Source organism: Stegodyphus dumicola, chromosome 7 (genome assembly GCF_044657685.1).
Source record: "Stegodyphus dumicola isolate Sdum_Otavi_A_Nest chromosome 7, ASM4465768v1".
NCBI lineage: Eukaryota > Metazoa > Arthropoda > Arachnida > Araneae > Eresidae > Stegodyphus > Stegodyphus dumicola.
This window is the reverse complement of record NC_140774.1, coordinates 52291552-52312120: the sequence shown is the minus strand read 5'-3', so window position 1 is coordinate 52312120 and position 20569 is coordinate 52291552. Positions and strand designations below refer to the sequence as shown.

The 20569-nt window shown below is 35.5% G+C and overlaps 1 protein-coding gene across 2 annotated transcripts in view; it reads right to left on the bottom strand.

The window, feature by feature from the left end:
- LOC118194824 (uncharacterized) overlaps positions 1 to 3193 on the bottom strand; it is a 106349-nt gene extending 103156 nt beyond the window's left edge. For both annotated transcript variants that reach the window (XM_085820200.1, XM_085820199.1), the window contains exon 1: positions 549 to 3193. In XM_085820200.1, the coding sequence (XP_085676326.1) occupies positions 796 to 2775 (1980 nt within the window). In that variant the 5' untranslated portion in view covers positions 2776 to 3193 and the 3' untranslated portion in view covers positions 549 to 795. The remainder of the gene's footprint in view (positions 1 to 548) is intronic.
- Between the last annotated feature and the right edge of the window lie 17376 nt (positions 3194 to 20569).

Genomic DNA, 20569 nt, shown 5'->3' with positions numbered 1-20569 from the left:
CACCTCTGGCTCTTATGCAAGCAGTTATTCGGCTTGGCATCGACTGATAGATGTTTCGGATCTCCTCCTGAGGAATATCGTGCCAAATTCTGTCCAACTGGCGCGTTAGATCGTCAACATCCCGAGCTGGTTGGAGAGCCCTGCCCATAATGCTCCAAACGTGCTCAATAGGAGAGAGATCCAGCGACGTTGCTAACCAAGGTAATGTTCGGCAAGCACTAAGGCAAGCCGTAGAAACATGTGCAGTGTAGGCGCGGGCATTATCTTGCTGAAATGTAAGTCCAGGGTGGCGTGACATGAAGGGCAACACAACGGGCCTTAGAACTTCGTCGACGTACCGCTGTGCTGTAAGGTTGCGACGGATGACAACCAAAGGGGTCCTACTGTGAAATGAAATGGCACCCCAGACCATCACTCCTGATTGTCGGCCTGTCTGCCGGAAGACAGTCAGGTTGGTATCACACCGCTGTCCGGGCGTCTCATATTATTATTTTATATTCTTTAGCTTACTTCTAACTAATTAATCAAGGTAAAACAAAACTGCTTACCTTGTTCCAATGGGTTCGGCCAGGGCCACTGGATGCATTCTTCTCAGGGACTCTATCTGTAAACTCTTGAGAGGGATAATCCATAAATGATAAACTTTCTTAACACAAACATATTTAATGAAGGCGTTAACGGTTACATAATTTTTACATAATGAAAGGTTAAATGTTCGCACGACGCAGCGTGCGACTTCTCAGTCCCGAGTTCTCGTGATCTCTAGCGAGAGTTCATAGTTCGAGATGACGTCACTCAGCCATCGGATCTCAGCAAGAGTTGAGTTGCAACATCCTCCCGCCCGGAAGGACAATTGCCGTAATTGTCCTTATTACATTCCAGCTCCACCGGATATAGTAATTGCACTGGTCTTTTAATCGTATGTCCATTGGGCAAGCGGACAGCACAGGCTCTCACCTTGCCATCTCTCCCAGGAAAGACTTCCATTATGATGCCCATCTTCCACATCAGCCGTGGAATTTTATCTTCATGCACTAATACAATAGTTCCTTTCTTCAAACAGGTTCCTGTTTTCGCCAGTTTGGAATGATGAGCAGATTTTAAATTCATCAAATAATCCTGCCTCCATTTTCGCCAGATTCTTTCTACCAGTATCTGTTGATGTCTAAATCGACGTGCAAGACTCTCCTTTGTTGAAGTTAATTTAGAGCTTCCTTGTGGCAATGATAGTAATCGTCTTCCTATTAAGAAGTGACCAGGGGTCAAAGATTCTGGCTCTCCTAGATCCCAGTATGTAAATGTCAAAGGTCTGGAGTTCAATATAACTTCCACTTCTGTTATGACTGTCTCTAATTCCTTGAATGTCAAGGATGATTTTCCTAAGATTCTCTTCAGAAGAGCTTTAAGAGACTGAACCATACGCTCCCAAAAGCTTCCCCACCATGCCGCCCTCTCAACTATAAATTTCCATTTGATTCCTTGCTTAGAGAACTCGTCTTGAACTTTATTGCTTTTCATCACCTCGTTCAATAGCTCTAATTCTTTTTTCGCTCTTTTAAAGGTTTTGGCGTTATCGGTATACACTATTCGGCACAAACCTCTTCTCGCGATGAACCGTCTAAATGTAAGCAAAACTTTTTCTGTGGAAAGGTCAGCCGTAAGTTCTAAATGCACGGCTCTGGTTACAGCACAGGTAAAGAGTAAAACGTATGTCTTAGATAATTCTTTTCCACTTTTCACGTACAGTGGACCCGCGTAATCTATTCCGGAGTTCTCAAATGGAAAGGCTTCTCGGCATCTGTCTGGTGGGAGAGGTGCCATATCTTGCATGACAGGTTTAGTTCGAAATATCTTGCAGACATTGCAATTGTGCAGAACACTTTTAATTTTTCGACGAGCCTTCAGCAAACAAAATTTGTCCCTTATCTGATTTAAAGTATCTGCTATTCCTCCGTGCCCTACCACCTGATGACTGTGAAGAATAATTAGATCAGTCAAGTGATCTTTGTCGGGCAACACGATTGGATGTGCTTGTTTGTAATCCAAATTTGAATTTTCTAATCGTCCACCAACACGAATTACACCACTTTCGTCTACAAATGGATTGAGGGACCTTAGTTTTGATTCTGAACTTAATTCATCGTTGTTCTTCAATGCCCGTACTTCATTTGTAAAATTTCGCTCCTGAACACGTTTGATCCAATAAGTTTCTGCCATTTCCAATTCGGTAACCTGCAAACATCCTGATAATTTCGAGGTATTTTTAATATTGTTGATGAACCTTAAGCACCACGCAGTAATTCGGTAAATTCGGTGTAAATTGCTGTAATTTTGGGTTTTAAATAAATCTTCGGAAGGTTCGGTAACGCATGCATTTACGAAAACTTCCTTTGATGTTTTTCTTAGTTCCTTGTTGGAATCTTCAATGTTCTTTGTGGAACATAAATTCGGTTTTGGCCAGTGTTCCATTTCTTCTTTCAACCACGTGGGCCCTTCCCACCATATGCTATTCTGCTTCAGATGTTTGACATTTTCACCTCTAGTTAGTAAATCAGCTGGATTATGTTCACCAGGCGTATATCTCCAGTTCAAAACATCTGAATTCTTCTGTATTTCCTTCACTCTGTTTTGAACGAATGGCTTCCACCTTTTCACATCACTTCTAATCCAATGTAACGTTATACTAGAATCGGTCCACATATATACAATTAAATCAATGTCCCGAAGTTTCTTTTGAATATAATTTGACAAGCACGAGCCTATCAAAGCACCCATCAATTCCAATCTGGGAAGCGATAATTTTTTCAAAGGTGCTACTCGTGATTTTGATGTAATGAAACTTGTATGAATGACACCATTTTTCGAATAACGAAAATACAGAACAGCCCCATAGGCCTTCTCGCATTTGTGAAACAGTGTAACTGTAAACCATCCTTTATATCCCTTTTCCCAGCACCTGCAAACTGATGTCTTGGTATTTTCAAACTAGAAATATGAGCTAATTCATCACACCAGCTTTGCCAATTCTTTCTGAGATTTTCTGGTATTTCAGTGTCCCATGCTATCTTTTGTTCCCATAAATCTTGTAATAAAATCCTAGCTCGAATGGTGTATGGATTTAAAAACCCCAGTGGATCAAAAAAACGTCCTACAAATCTCAAGATTTCCCTTTTAGTTGGTATGTTATCTATCCTTTTGGCATCTTTTACCAACTCTTCAATTTCTGTCAAAAATGTATCATTTGACTTATTCCATATGTATCCCAATACCTTAGAACAAGTCGAATCGTGTGAAAAATCTTCTTCATTCCATACCCTTTGTAAATTCGTTTCATTCGTTTTCCACTTCCGCATGTTAAATCCACCTTCTTTCAGTATGCGTTTAATATGTTCCGATTCCTCGAATGCTTCTGATTCTTCATCTGCTCCAGCGATTAAATCGTCAACATACATATTTTCAGTTAGCATGGAATATACGTTCGGATACTGTAACTTGTATTTGTCAACGTGTACATTAAGAGTTGCTCTGAGAAGAAACGGACTAGATGTTGCTCCAAAAATTACCCTTGTCATACGAAGAGCCTTTATTTTGGTTCCATTTAATTCACCATCGTTCCATAGAAACTTGACTGCGTTTCTGTCTTCATCAGCAAGAGAAATCTGCAAGAGTGCTTGTTCGATGTCAGCTGTAAACGCAATTCAATTTTGACGGAACTTAAGGAGCAATTCCAGTATGTCTGGACACATCTTAGGACCTGAATGTAAACAGTCATTTAATGACAAACAATTCTCCGCATGTGACGAAGCGTCAAAAACCACACGGAGTTTTGTAGTTTCCTTGTTTTCTCTTATAACGGCTTGATGCGGCATAAAATACGTTTTTGGTCCAATTGCAATGTTAGTCTCTTCGGCAATTCCTTCTTTTAAGTGCCTATCAATTACTTCGCGATATCTGTCATAGAACTGTTGATTATTCTGAAATCTACGACTTAAACTCTTAAATCTAATTTTCGCAATCTCCAGATTATCTCCTAGCTCATTTGAATTATGATTCCAAGGAAGGCGCACAATATAACGATTGTTTTCAAACTTCACAGATCTTTTGAAATTATCGAAAACTAAATTATCTTCTAATTCAAGTTCCTTATCCGAATCATAATTTATCAACATAGAATCGAGCTCCCAGAGATTCTTCAGCAACCTAGACAGTGATTCGTTCTGTGTATCTTTATTATTATGAACCACAACCTTCATAGTATTCACATTAGTTTGTGAAATTCCGTAAGCCCTTTCTGTTCCACTAATGGTCCAACCCAATTTTGTTTCAACCGCTACTAAGGAATTAGACAGTCTGTGAACCTTACCCGTAACTATCTTCCAATAAAAATCCGCTCCTATCAGTAAAGAAATTTTCGGCGGTTTATTCCCTTGTCCCCATTCATCGGAAAGTTGTATGCCCTGTTTTTTAATAAGATTAACTATTTCATTTCTAGGGGAATGAATATGTGATCCATTAATGACAGGAATAATTAAAGCTTCTATTTTGATTTCATATCGATTCTTCGAATTACGCAAAATGAGCCTGGTTTTTTTAACATTCTGCACTTCAGACGTCGTGCAGCCGAAAGAGAATATTTTTATTTTTTCTTCTCCAATAACGGGAAGTTTTAATTTCTTACAGATGTCTTCTTTAATAAATGTTCGCTGCGATCCTAAATCAAACAACAAGCGAACGCTTTGCTGGCGCCAATTGCCTGTGTTTATAATTTCAGCTCGTGCTGTCACAAGAAATGAGTTATTTGCTGTTGCGCAATCGGAAACAGAAGAGACTGCTGCCCTTTGGACGGGACTCTTGTCTGACACATTCGTTTCGTCAGAGTGTATCAATGTATGATGTCGCCGATCGCAAATACTACAAGTTAGTTTCGATTTGCACATCCTAGCTAAATGGCGTCTTTTGAGGCATCTGAAACAAAATCCACTTCGCATTAACGCTTCCTTTTTCTCTGGCACAGTTTTTGACATGATTCTGACGTATGATTTTCAGAACAGAATAAACAGCTATTAGTGATGCGTTTAACGCTGCCGCTGAAGAAATTCTACCCTTATTATAATCCCGATTTCTTTCGCTGTCTCGAAAACGTTCTCCAAACTGCCGCTTATTTTCAAAATGGGATTTCTTTTCAGTGACTTCAGAATCTGTTGGCTTAATTAAAAGTCCTGTACGTTCTCGACTTTCTATTTCTTTCCTTAGAAAATGAAGCAAATTCGTAATTTTTGTCTGATTATCATCTTCATATTTCCTATTAAATTCTAGTGCTAAATCATTCGGAATCACCTTTATTAATATCGGATACAATAAGGTACTGTACGAATCCGGTAAAATATTACACGATTCTAATCTTCTAATTTGTACTTCACAACGATCATATAATTTTCGAAGTGCTGTCACATCGCAAGACCTTTTAACCGGAGTCAGAGTTAATAAATTGTTCATATGGGTATCGATTATGAGTTCTTTGCGTCCGAACCGATCTTTTAATATTTTCACAGCCTTTTCGTAATTCTCCGCTGTTAACGTCAACCCTTGTATTGCAATTTCTGCATCGGAAGTAAGAATTGACTTTAAATAGTTAAATTTATCTACGGCATGTAGACTTTCGTTTTCGTGTACAGCTGTCTCAAATCGTGCCCAAAACCCGGGCCAACTGCACACGTCCTTTCCCGAAAATGTTTCCAGTGTCAATTTGGGGAGTTTAATTTTGTTCTGCGATTCAGTGACATTTCCATATGAAGTAAAATTAGCGCTATGTGTATTAGTATCTAAATATCTTTTCGCGCGTAATTTCCAAATAATAATTTTACTTTTATACTCTTCTCTAGACATTATCTCATCTTCTAAATTTGTTACATCAATTAAAGTTTCAATACCATTATCCGCTAAGATTAGTTCTTCTTTTTTACTAATTAACTGAGCAACCGTTTCTTCAATTACATTTTTATCCCCCTCATTAGCAATTTCTGTTTCTATCTTACTTATTAGCCTCGTAACTACTGCTCTTATAGCAGATCGTTTCTTTTTTAATTTTTCTAAATCCATGTTTTTGCTTAAGCAAAATCTATTAAATTTCAGTTCTAATTCAACCCAATGGCCCCACGTTATGGCGCCACAATATTATTATTTTATATTCTTTATCTTACTTCTAACTAATTAATCAAGGTAAAACAAAACTGCTTACCTTGTTCCAATGGGTTCGGCCAGGGCCACTGGATGCATTCTTCTCAGGGACTCTATCTGTAAAATCTTGAGAGGGATAATCCATAAATGATAAACTTTCTTAACACAAACATATTTAATGAAGGCGTTAACGGTTACATAATTTTTACATAATGAAAGGTTAAATGTTCGCACGATGTAGCGTGCGACTTCTCAGTCCCGAGTTCTCGTGATCTCTAGCGAGAGTTCATAGTTCGAGATGACGTCACTCAGCCATCGGATCTCAGCAAGAGTTGAGTTGCAACATCTCAAGACTCACCTTCGCTGGTCATCGGGGCTCAGTTCAAAGCGCGGCTCATCACTGAAGACTATTCTACTCCAGTCAGTGACATTCCAGTGCGAATGAACCCGACACCACTGCAAACGGGCTTGACGTTGTACAGAGGTCAATGGTAGACAGTGGGGCGCCGTGGCCTCAGCCCCCTTTCTGTGAGCCATCTTTGAATGGTCCTTGCGGTCACTGAAGCACTAGTTGCACGTACAATCGATGATAATGATGCATCTGGGGCTGTGAATGCCGCTCTGACGATTGCTCGGTCTTCACGTTCTGTCGTTTCTCTAGGCCTGCCGCTTCCTTCTTGACGCTGTGTGCGGCCATGGTTCACGCATTCCTGCCAACATCGCCTAATAGTGGCATCGCTCTTGCTCAAATGTCCAGCTATTCGCCGATAAGACCAACCGGCTTCTTTGAGCCCAACTAGACGACCTCTCTCAAATTCTAACATCTGTGCATATCGTTTTCGCTAACCTGTATGCGAGGAATAGTTTTTCCGTTTGGTCGGAAGCCTTCCTGCCAGGAGAGTTGTCTACCAGTGTACACGGAATAAAATTCGTGAAGAATTTATGACCTAGAATCGTAATTTCTCTTCTTAAATAGTCTGCCAGTTGCGCAGATCAGATGCGCTGTAGCGACAACCGTTCATTCATTGGCAGCCAAAATGTAAAATTTTGCATTTTCCATCGAAACCTGTGTGCATATCAATTTGTGTCCAATTTGCTTTATATCTTCTCGGTGCGTCGTGGTGCGTCGTTTTTATTGTCTAAGAGTGTATTTAAAAGTAGTTTATTTGGAAGACTATTTTTCGATCCAACCGATGGTGAAAAAAAAAAATCCTAATTCTGCAATGACTACTTTGACTTTTAGACAAGGATATATGAGAAAATGTCAATGCTAAATAATATGAATGATAATAATAATAATGATATAATCAGTAGTGAATTTCGAGAATACTGTATTATTGTCAGATATAGAAGTGTAGGAAAATTTTAAAACGTGTCGGTTAGCAGAAGGGGCTCAATAATTAATTTCACGAATTTCAAGGCAAACAAACAAACACAGAATCCGAGTTAAATTAAGGTCTACCAGCGGCCGAGCGGCAAAGTCGCTAAACACTGGTAGTTCAATCTTTTGAGGTTCGAATCCCTCAAACGGGCTGGCTGCATGGGCGTTTTCGTGGCTTTTCCTATGTGTAACGTGCACACGAGCCAGTTCCCTTAGAAAATCCTCCACGAAGGCATCCCTCCCTTTAGGCAGATATCCTCGAGTCTTTGAATCACATAAACCAAACTGAACCATATCGAGCTAAAACAAAATTAAGATAAAAATTGCGACTATTGGATAACACTGCGTTTATTGAGAAAATGCAGACCGTAAAGCCTTGGCAAACAAGAAAAAGATTTGTTTGCCGCAACGTCGTCTGAAACAGGTTCTCGTTAAATTGTTCTTTAGAACTACGGATAATAAAGATATGCTGTTAGCAGCCATTTCCTGACGCAAATCAATTTTAGAGATGTCGATACGGAAGCAAAGGAAACAGTGACGCAGTGATATCATAATCCTAAAACTATGTTTCGAAACGATGCCCAAGAGAGAACTGATACTTTTCCTTCTGCTTCATATTATAAGCATATTGTTACGAAATGTCGAGGCGCGGTAAGATAACTTCCCCGCAAAGCAAGTTTAGGGTTGCCGTAAAATGGTAAGGGAAGGCATGATTGCCACATTTGGCAAGAAATCGCCCATTTGGCGACAAAATTTGCCATATGTGATGGACGAATGGAGAACCTTCTGGAACGAATTCTTACCGGTTTAACTCAAAATGTTCTTGAACACAATCCGAATGCTATATAAACCATGCTGGTCCGCAGTCAGTTAGTGTGCCTCGTCTAGCGAGCTGATAGTCAGTCATTGAGCGAGTGTCTCGAAGTCTAGGGCTGAGTTGGTCGTCGAGTGCATCGAGAGAGTCTTAGTGTATCGCGAGTTAGTGCATCGTCGAGTTTTGTCTCAGAGTGTGCTGAGTCGAGAGCTGTACTCTTGTGTATCGTCGAGTGCATAGCGAGTTGTAGCGTGGAGAGTCTCAAGAGTACGTGGAGTTCCGAGAACGACCGAGCAGAGTTGGGAGCTGTACTCTTAACTCTGCTCGGTCTTTCTGGGAGTGAAGCTGCTTTGCAATGAAGCTGTGTCCTCCGTTATTGCATGACAGTGTGAAGGCTGTGTCGCTGATTGTTCCAGCGTGTTTATAGTAGATCTTCGACGACTGTAAAACGTGATTTTGCAGCTATCCTAATTAATATTGGTAAATAAAGTGTGTTTCGATACTTCATCAAGTGTCGTCGTTATTCACTCCAAATCTACGAACCCCGTACGAACGTGAAAGAAGAAAATAACGTAACAACTGGTGTCAGAAAAAAACGTAGCAATATTTTAAAAAATAGTGTAGAAAATCGCCCAAGTAATATCTTTTTATCATTCTTATTTTAAAAGAGGGCTAAGCGTTTGTTTTTTAATATGTGGAATTTTCAAAGCTTTATAACCAATGCATTTTTAGCAGGGCTGTGGAGTCGGAATCGGAGTTAGGCAGGTTTTTGAGTAAAATGAGTCGGAGCTGGAGTCGCTAGAAACACATCGACTCCAGTTTTTGTTGGATAGTTTGAATTTGAAATGAAATTAAAGTGAATTGAAAAAACATTTAATGACAAACTGAGTTATTGTTTTTATTTATAGATTACATATACATTAATAAATTTTATTTTCTGTTTTATTGACATATTAATAAATAAATGTAAGGGAGGAGGATGGCTATTATATTTGCCGTTATTTATTGAACTGATTCATTTAGTTACTTCTTCAGCTCATTGATGGCATTATTGTAGCATAATTCACAACAAGAAAAAGGAGCCCATGGCTGCAAAATGCATGTTGATTCGTTGTGCAGTCCACACCTTTCAGCTTGCTATTAGAGATGGGTTGAGGGAATCTCATGCTATAAATCGCATTGGTAAATTTAAGCAAGCAGAATAGCAACAATAACTCTAAAAATTGATACCATTTTTAGGAGGCGAGCAGGAAAAGGAGCAACTATTGATCAAGTAAAGCGATGGGTACATATTTGATGATAACATAAGTCCGTATTTGATGATAAAGAGGTTGTCGGAATTAAGAATGTTTTTAGAAGTAGATAACCTTAAGCAGTTCACTAACAGAAAGACTGTGGAATGATCTTGCCAGAAATGGAAACTCTTCTTTTTGCGCCGTACGTAGCCACAAAAAAGTGACAAACTGAAGAATTAACAGAAGACTTGTTTCTGCGAGAATAGAAGAATGTGATCTTTATTCCTCCTAAAATGGGAGGGTTTAATGCAGAAGGAATTATTTTCTCAATGAAGAAGAGAGAAACTAGTATGATAGACAATGAGATCTTGCTGGGTTCAATAGATGTAGATCCAAAACACCGAATTTTGTTGGATGACGAGCAAACTAAAAAGGCAAAGAAAGCCATCTATGAACTTTCACTACAAATGAAATTGTTCTCATTATATATAAATTATAGTATTCAAATCAGGACAGTCAGATTGCAGACGTTGCAACTGAGTCTATATCATCAACTTCCAAAGATGAATTAGATTATATACCACTATAAATGTTGGTTCGCTTTTCAAATTGTTCCCACTAAACATTAGATTTAAAGAAATTAAATAATGAAGAATCTGCATAACTGTATGTATGTTTCTTGCATTGTGATAAAACAACGGTACCAAGAGCCATCAAATTTTGAATAACGTACGTTTTCACTCCGGTATGGGCATCTGGAAGCCCAGATTTGGAATTTGTTTTATTATCTATTTCATATTTTGTAAAACTTTAACGAATTTTTGATTAACAAACTCAACGATTTCAAAGCAGTGAATGGCAACACTGTACGGGGGGAAAAAATCTCCAGCGCGTGAGACTGTGTATCGGAAATTCTAAAGATATGCTCATTTTAAAATTATTTTGCGATACTGCAGTTGAACTGAATTTATGGTTTCAGTGCGAGCAACATGATTTTTAATAAATAAAGATAACATACAAAAAGTTAAAAGAGTCCCTTTGGGCGTAACGTAAAATATGAAAGCTTTCAAAAAAATTTTTATTTTAATCCCGATGCTAAAGGCTTTTCCAGATGGTGCAAGAAGTAAAATTTGAAATTTTTGGTTTGTTCGTTAAACAAAGATATGTGCAAAATTTTTTTTCACCCTTGAATTTAAAAATCTAAGTGAAATCGAATTTTTTATTCAATTTTAAACTGAATTTTTTAAAAAATCGATATCTTATCAGGAAGTAGTTTAAAAATTAGCTATTTGACCATAGCGACATATAGCATGGATAAGCTAAAAAGGCTTATCTATATATATAAAGAATGTCTGTTTGTGTTTGTTCGTTCGTGATTAACTCATTCACTACTATAGCTATCGTCATCAAACTTTCTACAACTCTTTTCTAGGTCCTAGATAAGGTCGACGTCCGCTATTTTCACACCCTCCACAAAAAAAAAAAAAAAAAAAAAAAAAAAGCTAAAATCAGAGATATTAGTTAAAAACTCTGAAACCCTAATTTTCGCACTCATTTTCCCGAGTGGGAACAAACAGCCTCGCGAGTTGTAAATAAAATTGCTTTATTTCGAAAAGTGTTGCTACTGCTTGCTTTGAGATCGTAGAGTTTGTTAATCAAAAGTTTTTAAGTTGCACAAAATCTTTCTCAATATATATGTATAAAGAAGAATATCTATTTGTGTGTTTGTTCGCATTATTGATTCCTGATCAATTCTGATAAATTTTTGCCATATTTAATCGACTAAAATTAGTAATCGACTAGTGGAAATTTCCTGAATGGAAGTTGAGCTTTTAAGACCATTTGATTAGAAAGACGAAAATCATTAAAAACTACGTGCCATTGTTGCTGATATAATGAGAGAGAATTATTTCTCTACCAAAATTTTTTATGTGTGTTCCATATCGCATTAGACTGAAAAATGTATGACTATGAATCGTATTTTTTGCATCGTTGTTAGAGGATTACAGCGGTATCGTTCTCTCTGTTGTTAGATACATTCGCTCTGAATCTAACTTAATTGGCGTCGGGTACTTCCGCTAGTAATAATAGAAACATCATATAAATATTTGGATTTTCTTCTTAAACGGTATCTTCTATCTCCAGTTTTTAAAACTAAATCTGTACTTTTGAAAAATATTATAACTTCAGTCAAGAAAGAACTTGAGTTTTTAAAAGCTCCGACTTTTGCTTCTGCATTTTGTTTTAGCATATAAAATTTTTATAAACAGACAAATATCAAAATATTAAAAAAAGGGATGCAGCTTTTTGTAATTTTCTTTAAAAAAAGCAGAGAAAACTGCTTACGATCTGTACCTTATCTTCACCACTTAGGTTTGTTCTGGATGTTAACAAAATTGTGCACAAAAAGTATAGTTAAAAAATTTTCAAGCAATCTGTACATATAACAGAATGCTAGAAGCTTATTATATTGATGATACTCATGGCATAAAATAGATTCGTTATAAAAATGTTGTAAAGAGGTGCAGGTAAAATGTATTTTTAAATGATCAATTTCGTTTCACTGATGGAAATAACACGCTATAATAATACTGGAAAAAAATAAAAATAAAATAAAATAAAAACCGGGAGAGAGATCATATGTACGATCGATTGTTTAAAACATCTCTTTAATAACGCAGAGTATTTTATGGCCGTTTGAAAACAATAACAAAAAAATCATCTGAACTCGATGGGGAGATAGATTCAAGTTCGAGGACGCATGCATAATTTTTCACTTCCGCTGTTACGCAAAGATGACGCAATATCCGAACCCGCTTGGCGAACGTTTGATATCCTTGACGGGGGAATTGTATAGAAGGGATTGTTTCACATTGTCGCAAGTTAAAATTAGCAGCTGTCGCTTGTAACTGCGAAATACCGAATAAGAAATCCAGTGTTTATGCTTTGGCTACGGAGAGAGTTTTAAAATAGCTACGTGTGCACACATTTTGCTGATGTGTGTGTGTGCGCGCTCCACAATCAGGCTCCTGCATGTATTAAACACATATTAACAAAAACATTTTGTTGACGCACAAGAAAAAATAATTAGAAACTTCTAATGCACTGCAAGTTTAAAATAAAAGTACATTCACCTTTGTAGTCACAGCGCTACCAAACATTAATCTGCACTAAAAACATTCTTAGCGTACTTTATCTAAAATATCTGGAGGACGCTATCGTTCTGTTACCCACCTACGAACTTTGGCATTTCGCTTTAGCACTAAACACTGCATTGTCTATGCAGGTATGTTTCAATCCATAGATCATTTGTAAATAGTGATCTGAGGGTCACTGGCGCTCTTAATTTTTTTTTTTAAATTTATTTTATTTTAGAAGTACGCTTAGCAGAGTCTTCCGAAAATTTTTCATAAATTCGGGCAATTTCGGCAACATTACGCTACACATTAAAATGCATATAATAATTCGCCTCGATTTCGCAACAGCTGTACTTTCGCGAAACTTAAGATTTTAAATTTAGTTTTCACGTGGCCTGGCAAATAGTCAGTTCCGAGTCTGTTGCCGTTTGGCAAAATGGAACAACTTTAATTTTTCTATTTTAATCAGTCTGTATTTGCTTAACAAACCGAACCATTTAAACGCAGTAAACTTACTTTACACTACACCGTTGACCTCTCCTGCCCATTAAAAATTTTTAGACTACATTACATTATACCACAGTGGTAGAAAGCGCACAGTTCCGTGGTAGGAGGCGTACAGAAAATTAGCCCTTAGAAACTCGCAGGTCCAATTATAGAGCCAGCTAGATAAGGGTAGGATACGGCAAGTAAGATAAGCGATTTGGACACTGAGATAAGAGACTCTAGAATGGCTGGTAGATAACGTCAGAGTTGATTTTTAGAGATTAGGTGTAAGGAAAACTTTTAGTCATTTTTGGACTTAATTTTCTTAAACACTATCTTAATTAATTTTAAATTCTTTACTATTACTTTACCCAGATTTTATTCAATAGCATTTAAAACTATTTATCACCCTTTTTTTTTAACCTATAATATGAATCAAATTCCTAGTTAGTTGTCTCGCTTCCTTATTTATAAGTAAAGTAAGTTAATTATAAGTTAATACGAATTTCGAAAGGGCGAATGTAACACTTGATGATTCGAATACGAAAGCTACCCTAATTTCGACGATTAGACATCGGAGATTATTTGATTTTGATTTGGTAAATAAAATTGACGAATACGTTGTTCTTTATGTATTTTAATGAAAAATACCAACAAGATACATCACAGTAACACAACTTCAAAGCAATGGTGCACCAAATGTTACATAACGTACGACTGAAATGCTCAAAGAGAGTAAAAATGGAAAGAAATTAAAATAAGTTGTTAGCTAAATTAAAACTAAATTGCTGCAAAGTTATGTTGTACGGATCCAAACTAATTCTTAGAATCATAGAAACTGTCAGACGATTTATCATCTCGACTTAAACTTCTAAGTAAAATCAATTCAGAAGAAAGTTTAACATAAATCTTTTCGCTGAATCGTCAATCTGATGGTTACACAATCTGTGTAATAACAGATAATCAATTTATACAGCTAGGGAGGAACTCAGAAATAAATGCTGAAATTAAGACTATTAAATTACAATGTAAAGCACGCTTAAGAGTGCTCTCAAACTTCCAGGAGCAATTGTAGCTAACAAATCTATAGTCGGTTTAAGTAATCCTCTTATAGGGAAAATATTAGCAGTTAGCGATAGCTTCCAAAAGCTGTCTCTCGAACTCAAGAACTCTGTACTCATTGTACTTATATATATTAACTAATTTGTAACCTGGTGGAAGTCGACGAAAAAAGAAACAAAAGTGTAGTCAAAATAATAAAATGACTTTTTTTATTAACATACAATTCTTCAAAGTGATAATATCCTTAACTACGAAACTAACGATGAAATAACTGCATTTCGCGACTTTAGCTGCTTAGGTTCATAAATATACAAGAAAACGTTAATTAACAAATATTATAAGTGTAAGATGCAATCTGAGAATTCGCTGAATTTTCTCTGCACTGTCGCCTTTGAGCCTATGATGTCGCGTGGCCCCAACTTGTCAGCAACAGTAGTAGTGACTGCTATGAACTGTAAAGTACACAAACCCGTAAGAAGGGTTTAAATCCCTTTTTATTCCACTTTCGAAATCACAGTTGCGTTCACTTGACGCTCACAAACTACGCCGACCCGGCGGTTAAACAAAATAGAAAAGTACAACTAAAAATAAATGAGAGGATGAATAAATAACGAAGTCACTATCTACAAGGCTCTATAATCGTAACTAACTTAACCGCGTTCTAAGATATAGCTGAGATTCAGCAAACTTACTGATTAAGAAGTTGAAAGATTCAACGAACTGCCGAGAAAGGCACACAGGCCGAAACGCGCGGTTCTTAAATTTCTACCAAGCAACCTTCACGCTCGCGATTCAACACTTACAATCTCGATTCCTTTCTATTTAAACTCAACTTACTTCTGCTAAAATTTGAATACTCTGCGCGTTCTACTAAAATTTACATACTCTGGAGTTAAAATAAATATAAACCCTACAAGCCTCAGGCTCTACAAAAGATTTAATAAGAAACATTTTTAATAAAGGAACATTACACATCCGATATTCTGAAATAAAGCGGCTTTTATTTTCAGCTTATAATTCTATCAAGCAAATCAAGAGAATCTTGTATTCTAATGCATACATTTTTTAAGAATGTTCTCTTTTAAAATAACAATAAAACTGAAATTATGTATTGCTGCCACTCACAAATTATATTAACAACATAGCGTTTATATTTATGTAAAGTTAATACGCGTATATTAAAAGAAATGAATATTTACCAGACAGAAGATAAGAATAAGTGATGATGTTTAAGATTTAAAGTCAGTATTCACAATGAATACATCATATTTACATCGAGCAAAATAATATCATCATTGAGCCACGTATATATATTTTTAAGATTAACCGTTTGTTGAAATCCATAATTTTTACTGAATAACTATCTGCTTAAAATATCTGCTTAATAGATATAATATATATGCTTAATATATATAATATAATAATTATATATGCTTAATATAATATAATATATATATATATATATATAATAACAATCTGCTTCTGGCTGAATAACTATCTGCTTAAAATGTACATATCTGACGATATTTAACTACAAAACTTAACTTATATTTAATAATATTTTTTTCCAAAATCCAGTTTGAACTGTTTTCAATAAGCTCTCAACAAATCGTTTTTATTTTTTCGGAAGCTTCATCAATCCTTTTATCTAAACTGTAGCCTATAAGTAACAGTTTCCATTATATTACTTTTTTCAATAAAACAGGGCTTCTTTTTTTACTAATATCTTTCATACTTTTCGTAGTTACCGCGCTTTTCATATTTACCGTGATACTAGACATAATAGGTATTAATTTTAGCCTATTGTCTCTAGTATCACGGTTCATTTTAGCACTTAAAACTGCATACCATTTCAGATACCGTAATGTAGCTATGTTACAAATCAACTTCGCTGCATGTTATTGTCACAAGTACCCAAAAGACACATATAAGTCTTCTTCATTCTTTGGGATTAAAGAAAATTGACTCAGCTGAGAACGAACGTATCCTTGAGATTTGCGATTTTCGGAGACTTTCACGTGGTGCCTGAGTCAGCATTTTTATTGTTTTTCAAAGCTTTGTGTCAATCCGTTGTGCAATTTGATACTGACGTAAAATATCACTTCTTGTTTTAAACGTTCGTGAACACTAGGTACAAATTCTAAGACGAAAAACTTCAGGTTCTTTTAAATGAAGCTATTTGAACTACTAGCTCATTTAAAAGCAATTTAACGCATTATCTCCAGTAAAATATAATTTGAAAATCATGAAAATATGTATTTTTATGTAACTTTAAATAGCTTTTAAATATTCAGTTCTCAGTTCAGAAGTTCTGAGTTCAAACACAGTTTTTTGTGCAAACACAAGTTCTGACTCGAGATAGTTGTTGACGTTTTAAATTATCAGGTTCATTACATTTCTTAGGACATGTAGTACACTTAAAAGTAATTTTGAGATTTCTTACATGTCTCTATGTCAATATGTGTTTACATTCTCTTTATTTGAAGAAAACTTCCAGACTTTCAGTGCAACTTTTGAGTTAGAAGCATCAGGTCGTTTTAAATCATCAGCTTCATTAAATTCATTTAGTATATGTGTAGAGACATTACGATATTTTGGAAGCAGGAGACATGAAATATGAGCAATGCCTTAGTCAGAACTCGAACCTCAGACATCTCGAATACGCTCTGAGTGTGCTAACTACTATATCACGAAGACATGTTATAAAGGTAGGAGAAATACCATATATACTCCCGCTTTTAAAGGGCAACTAGGGATTAGGGTACACAGTCGCCAAGTTCTGGTGGTGGAGAATCATCATCCACCACTTTTTCTTTAGTTCGGGTGCCACTCTAGAGACATTAGGCTGTTTCGAAGGAAAGAACATGAGAAATGTCGTCGTTCGGACATGAATTGTTACATCAGCTTTTAGATTACAAACTTGAGTGAGTCTCGTCGAACATGAAATGCTGTGGAAAGATGCATTTTCCTATGATTCTTATATCTCCGCTTAAGTTACGTTTTTGAATAAATTATTTCTTGCTGTACATCCAATGAAATCACATTCTCCAGAATATATCATCAGATTTAAAATTAGGCATAAAAATGCAGTCGTAATTTGGCATAGATTTTGAATAAATCTTTGTTGATTTCGTGGGCGATCGGGCTAGGTTCTTCTTCTTTAGAAGCTGAATAAAACTCGAAAGAGATTTTTCGAAAATACTGGTTGATAGCAAAAAATCAAAATGTAAGCCAATGTAAAAGTTAAAACTATGCAAAAAGATATCTTATTTTGGCACAGATTTGGAATATAACTCTTCTGATTTCGAAGGCGATCAGATAGAAGTCCCTTTTCTTCAGGAGGAGTAACTGTAAGAAGTTTATCGAAAATGTCGGTTAGTAACAAAAACTCAAATTGGAAAACCATGTCGAGTTAAGTTTTGTTTTAAGGTGAAGTTTCTACCGCTTGCGGGAAATGAAAAACGTAACTTACTAGTATGATTAAAAATATATTGTAAGGATCTTAAGTTTTACTAACGTTTATTTTATTTTAAATCTTTACTATCACTTCTTATTTTCTACTTCCGGCCAGAATTATAAGCGTTAATGTATTTATGCAAAGTTTGTCTGGCGAACGCCAAGTATTTAAGTTGTGGCTTTTTGCCAAGCGAGAGAGAGGAAGCAGTGAGTCGAAGCAGGCCGCTTACCTTAGAAGTTTTACTCAGTTGCTGGTTGCCGTCCAGGCCAGAGGTTTTAATCCTCTTGATAATTTTTAAACGTATTGTAGTGTTCACAGTTCTCTGTACTACATACGGCTTCCTGTTAATATAAGGCCAATCTTCCACGTTTATTATTTTAAAGTTAAATTAGAGTTTAGTTTTATTTTTATATTTTTACGTTTAGACCACAAGTGGTGGGTCATTGTATTCCGAAGTACGGAAATTATTGTAAATAGGGAAAAATAAAGGGTTTTGTATATCCTTCTTGTGTATCCTGTCTACTTCCCACAGTTTTGAACATAGCTTTAGTAAGCTCTCTGTTCCGAGTCAGGTCCTTGCATGTTCCCGAAGAAGGTTAGACGGAACATTGAACCTGATAATATGAACTTAACTTATGTGACTTATAACCACACGTTCACGTGCCGAAAATAGTGATTAGTAAAATATTGATAATACGTACACAGCTGTTACTTGTTTGCTGTAATATTTATGTAATTCGATATAAATTGTCTGCATTAATAATTTCGCATTTTCAAGTTAAACTGTTCTTCACAGATATATTTTACACTAGTATGCCTAAAGCAATAAGGCATAATGTAACAACAAAAACAACAACATAAACATTAATATGATACTAGAAAAAAGTACTTAAGAAAACATTTTGTGAAATAAAGTAAGACCTATTTTCTTAGGTACAAATACAGAAAAAAAACCGAAGTATTCGTTTTGAATATAAAATAACGAGAAAACATGCAGCGCAGAACTGTGAAATTAGTCTAGAAGATGTAATGAGTAGGTAAAAATGAATTTATATATGTTGCACTGTAGATCAAGAAATCACTTAAAAACGTATTAGATAATAAACATCTCCGATTAATTTACAAATACACTTTTTTATGACACGTCAATCATCAGATGACGTTAAGCCTGTAATCAGCGAGATGATACAAATATCGTCATGTGACCTTCACCCTTATTTGAATTAGATATGTGAATAGAGATTAAACAGACGTGGTACAATGACACCTTGGTTTACGAATTTAATTCACTTTCTAAAGGCTGTTGTATAAATTAGTGTAATATTCATTCATTCATTCTTGAATTAAATGTTTCAACAGTGCTTTGTGTACAAGTTCATAACAATAAGAAAAGGTGAAGAGGGAGAAATCAGTAAAGCCAAAAAAGATAAACGCAGTGCTAAACAGGTAAAACAGACGAAAGCTTTTATTTAATTTTACTACATCTGGACGATGAAGAATGAACAGAATAAGTGGAAAGTGATGAAGAAGAGCAATCGAAAAGATAGTATTGCTTGGCTAAAGAGTTCATTTCCACAAAACCGTTAGGTAATTGTCTTTTGTCTTTCTGAGGCATCGTCTTTCATCTTTCCTCTGTGTCTTAGGGTCACTCATTTCTGCTTGAGACTTACTGAGCCTCTGCTTAATTAAGAAATCTTTCATTAAAAATTTGTTGTTGTCTACGTTTTTAAAATGATTCTAAAGTGAGACATGGCATTATGATTGAAAATGCATAAGCTATAGCTTTCTACTGCTTTATTACGGCAATACGGATGCAGAAAAGCTTTGCGTCTTACCATTTTGTTCAAATTTCATCGGTTAGCGGACTAGCATATATTTTTTTTTCTTTAATATAGTAAAAGTAACGTAGAAAAGTAATGTAGGCATCTGTAACAATAAATGATGGAAAATTCACGAAAAGCTAAGTTATGTTTTCTTTCATAAAATTTTTTAATTCTTCTACATTTCACAGTTCTATTTTACTTTATCGTAGTTTTATTCTGGAACAAAGTTTGTATACCTATGTTAAATATTTTAAGGAGCATGAAAAACCAGAATTTGCAAGATTTTATAATTAAGGAAAGGATATTAAGCTTTAAATAATTTTACATGAAAGAAAATACTATTTATTAATTCAAAAGATATTTAAAAAGATTTGAGGTCAAGTAAAATGCCTCATCTACTATTTCAAATAAGAAAGAACTGACGAACAAACATTGAATGCATGAAAGAACTAAGAATTTTTTTTTCCTTTCTGTTATTTAGATAATACAATTTAGCATTTGGACACTGTGTTACGCGTATTTTTTCTATATATTTCATGATATGAGTATAATTTTCAGACATACTTTGTTTTAAAACTAAGCAAAGAAAAGAAATATAAATGCAAGAGAAGCACATTAATTTTCCCTTTTTTCATCCTAAGGTTGCATATTTTGAAAGAAAAGCCGCATGTATTTCAGAGTATCTGACAGAAGTTTCGCTTTTTACTGTAAAAAAATTCTGAAACAATATTTTTGAACTTTGAAGAATTTTGAGAAACAATATTTTAGTGCTTTGAAGAAGAGAGACTTATGCTGATTGCTCACAAAAAGTATAGAGGGTTTATTTCAAATTAACATCAAACTGTTTAAATTTTGATTGATTTAAAAATTCAAATAGTTACGTTTCGCTTCCATCTACATTCTTTTCGTTTACTAAAAACTATTGAATTCAGCACATTTTAATACAGTAAGTCGTATTAAAAATAAAGTATCTGCAACCTTTATTTGTATAACCTTT